Source organism: Apis dorsata, unplaced genomic scaffold (assembly GCF_000469605.1).
Source record: "Apis dorsata unplaced genomic scaffold, Apis dorsata 1.3 scaffold_37, whole genome shotgun sequence".
Classification (NCBI taxonomy): domain Eukaryota; kingdom Metazoa; phylum Arthropoda; class Insecta; order Hymenoptera; family Apidae; genus Apis; species Apis dorsata.
This window is the reverse complement of record NW_006263339.1, coordinates 781,942-782,935: the sequence shown is the minus strand read 5'-3', so window position 1 is coordinate 782,935 and position 994 is coordinate 781,942. Positions and strand designations below refer to the sequence as shown.

Sequence of the window (994 nt, the reverse complement as noted above, 5' to 3'; positions counted from 1 at the left end):
ATATATATATATATATATATATACCCAACGATATTAAGAAAATATTAAGAAAGGAAAAGGAAAAAATATCGACGATGCGGAAAAACATTCTATTTGTCAAAAATACCGAATGTCTTTTCGACGTTCGAAACTTGTCACAATTCACCATCCACTCGACGGATTCTCGAAATACCTTTCCAAGAGATATCGCGGGCTATCGCGTATTTCGTTGTTCCAAAGATTCGATAAGAAATATTCGGGAGAAATTCGCCTAAGGTGTTTGAGATTTCCTAGATCGTAACGGCTATTCTAACCCGTGAAGAAGAAGAAGAAGAGAGGGATGAATGGAAAGGATTGATATAAATGTTCTCTACTTACTAGGTTTGCTGCGATGCGTCTTTCGTGGCACGGCTGCTGGCAGCGCCAGGGCTATTAGCACGATGATCCAGAACCACCTCATAATTTCCGATTACGAACCTGGAACACACCGGGTGACGCGTTATTGAAAAAAGCAGAGAGAAGCGAAGCGAAGGGGTTGGAATTTAAAAAAAAAGAAGAAGGGGTTATTGTTCCTTGGCTCGTCATTATTTTTCAGCCGTGATGTATTTTCATAATTTGTAAATATATTACGATGAAACGAGTAGCAACGTTTTTGCATCTCTCTCTTGGTCGCTGATTAAACGACCGTTTATTTTTCGAATAAACTGTTTCTGTCTCGTTGGAAAAACATTGAAAAAAATGAGACGAGACGATTAAATTTTGCTCGTTAATCTCGTTCTTGTTTTTAATTCGAATAATATTTTGCCCGCTACGTAATATTATTCTACACGGAGGGGCGGAAATACGAGATTTATTCCCCGAACGAGGGCCATGAATCTTGTTTGCATGTCGAGCTTTTAGCACGCTATCTTTTTACAAAACATCTTTTATTCGGCCGGTGGAGAAAACGTTTTACCAAACCGTTTGTTATCAGTTAGCTTGAAATGTTGAATGCAAGCTTGAAAGCCAAAATATG

General features: G+C 38.5%; 1 protein-coding gene across 2 annotated transcripts in view; it reads right to left on the bottom strand.

Moving 5' to 3' along the window:
- LOC102680554 (cysteine-rich venom protein-like) overlaps positions 1 to 994 on the bottom strand; it is a 105,916-nt gene that overhangs the window by 26,005 nt on the left and 78,917 nt on the right. For both annotated transcript variants that reach the window (XM_031512802.1, XM_031512805.1), the window contains one exon: positions 358 to 456. In XM_031512802.1, coding sequence (XP_031368662.1) covers positions 358 to 439 — 82 coding nt within the window. In that variant the 5' untranslated portion in view covers positions 440 to 456. The remainder of the gene's footprint in view (positions 1 to 357; positions 457 to 994) is intronic.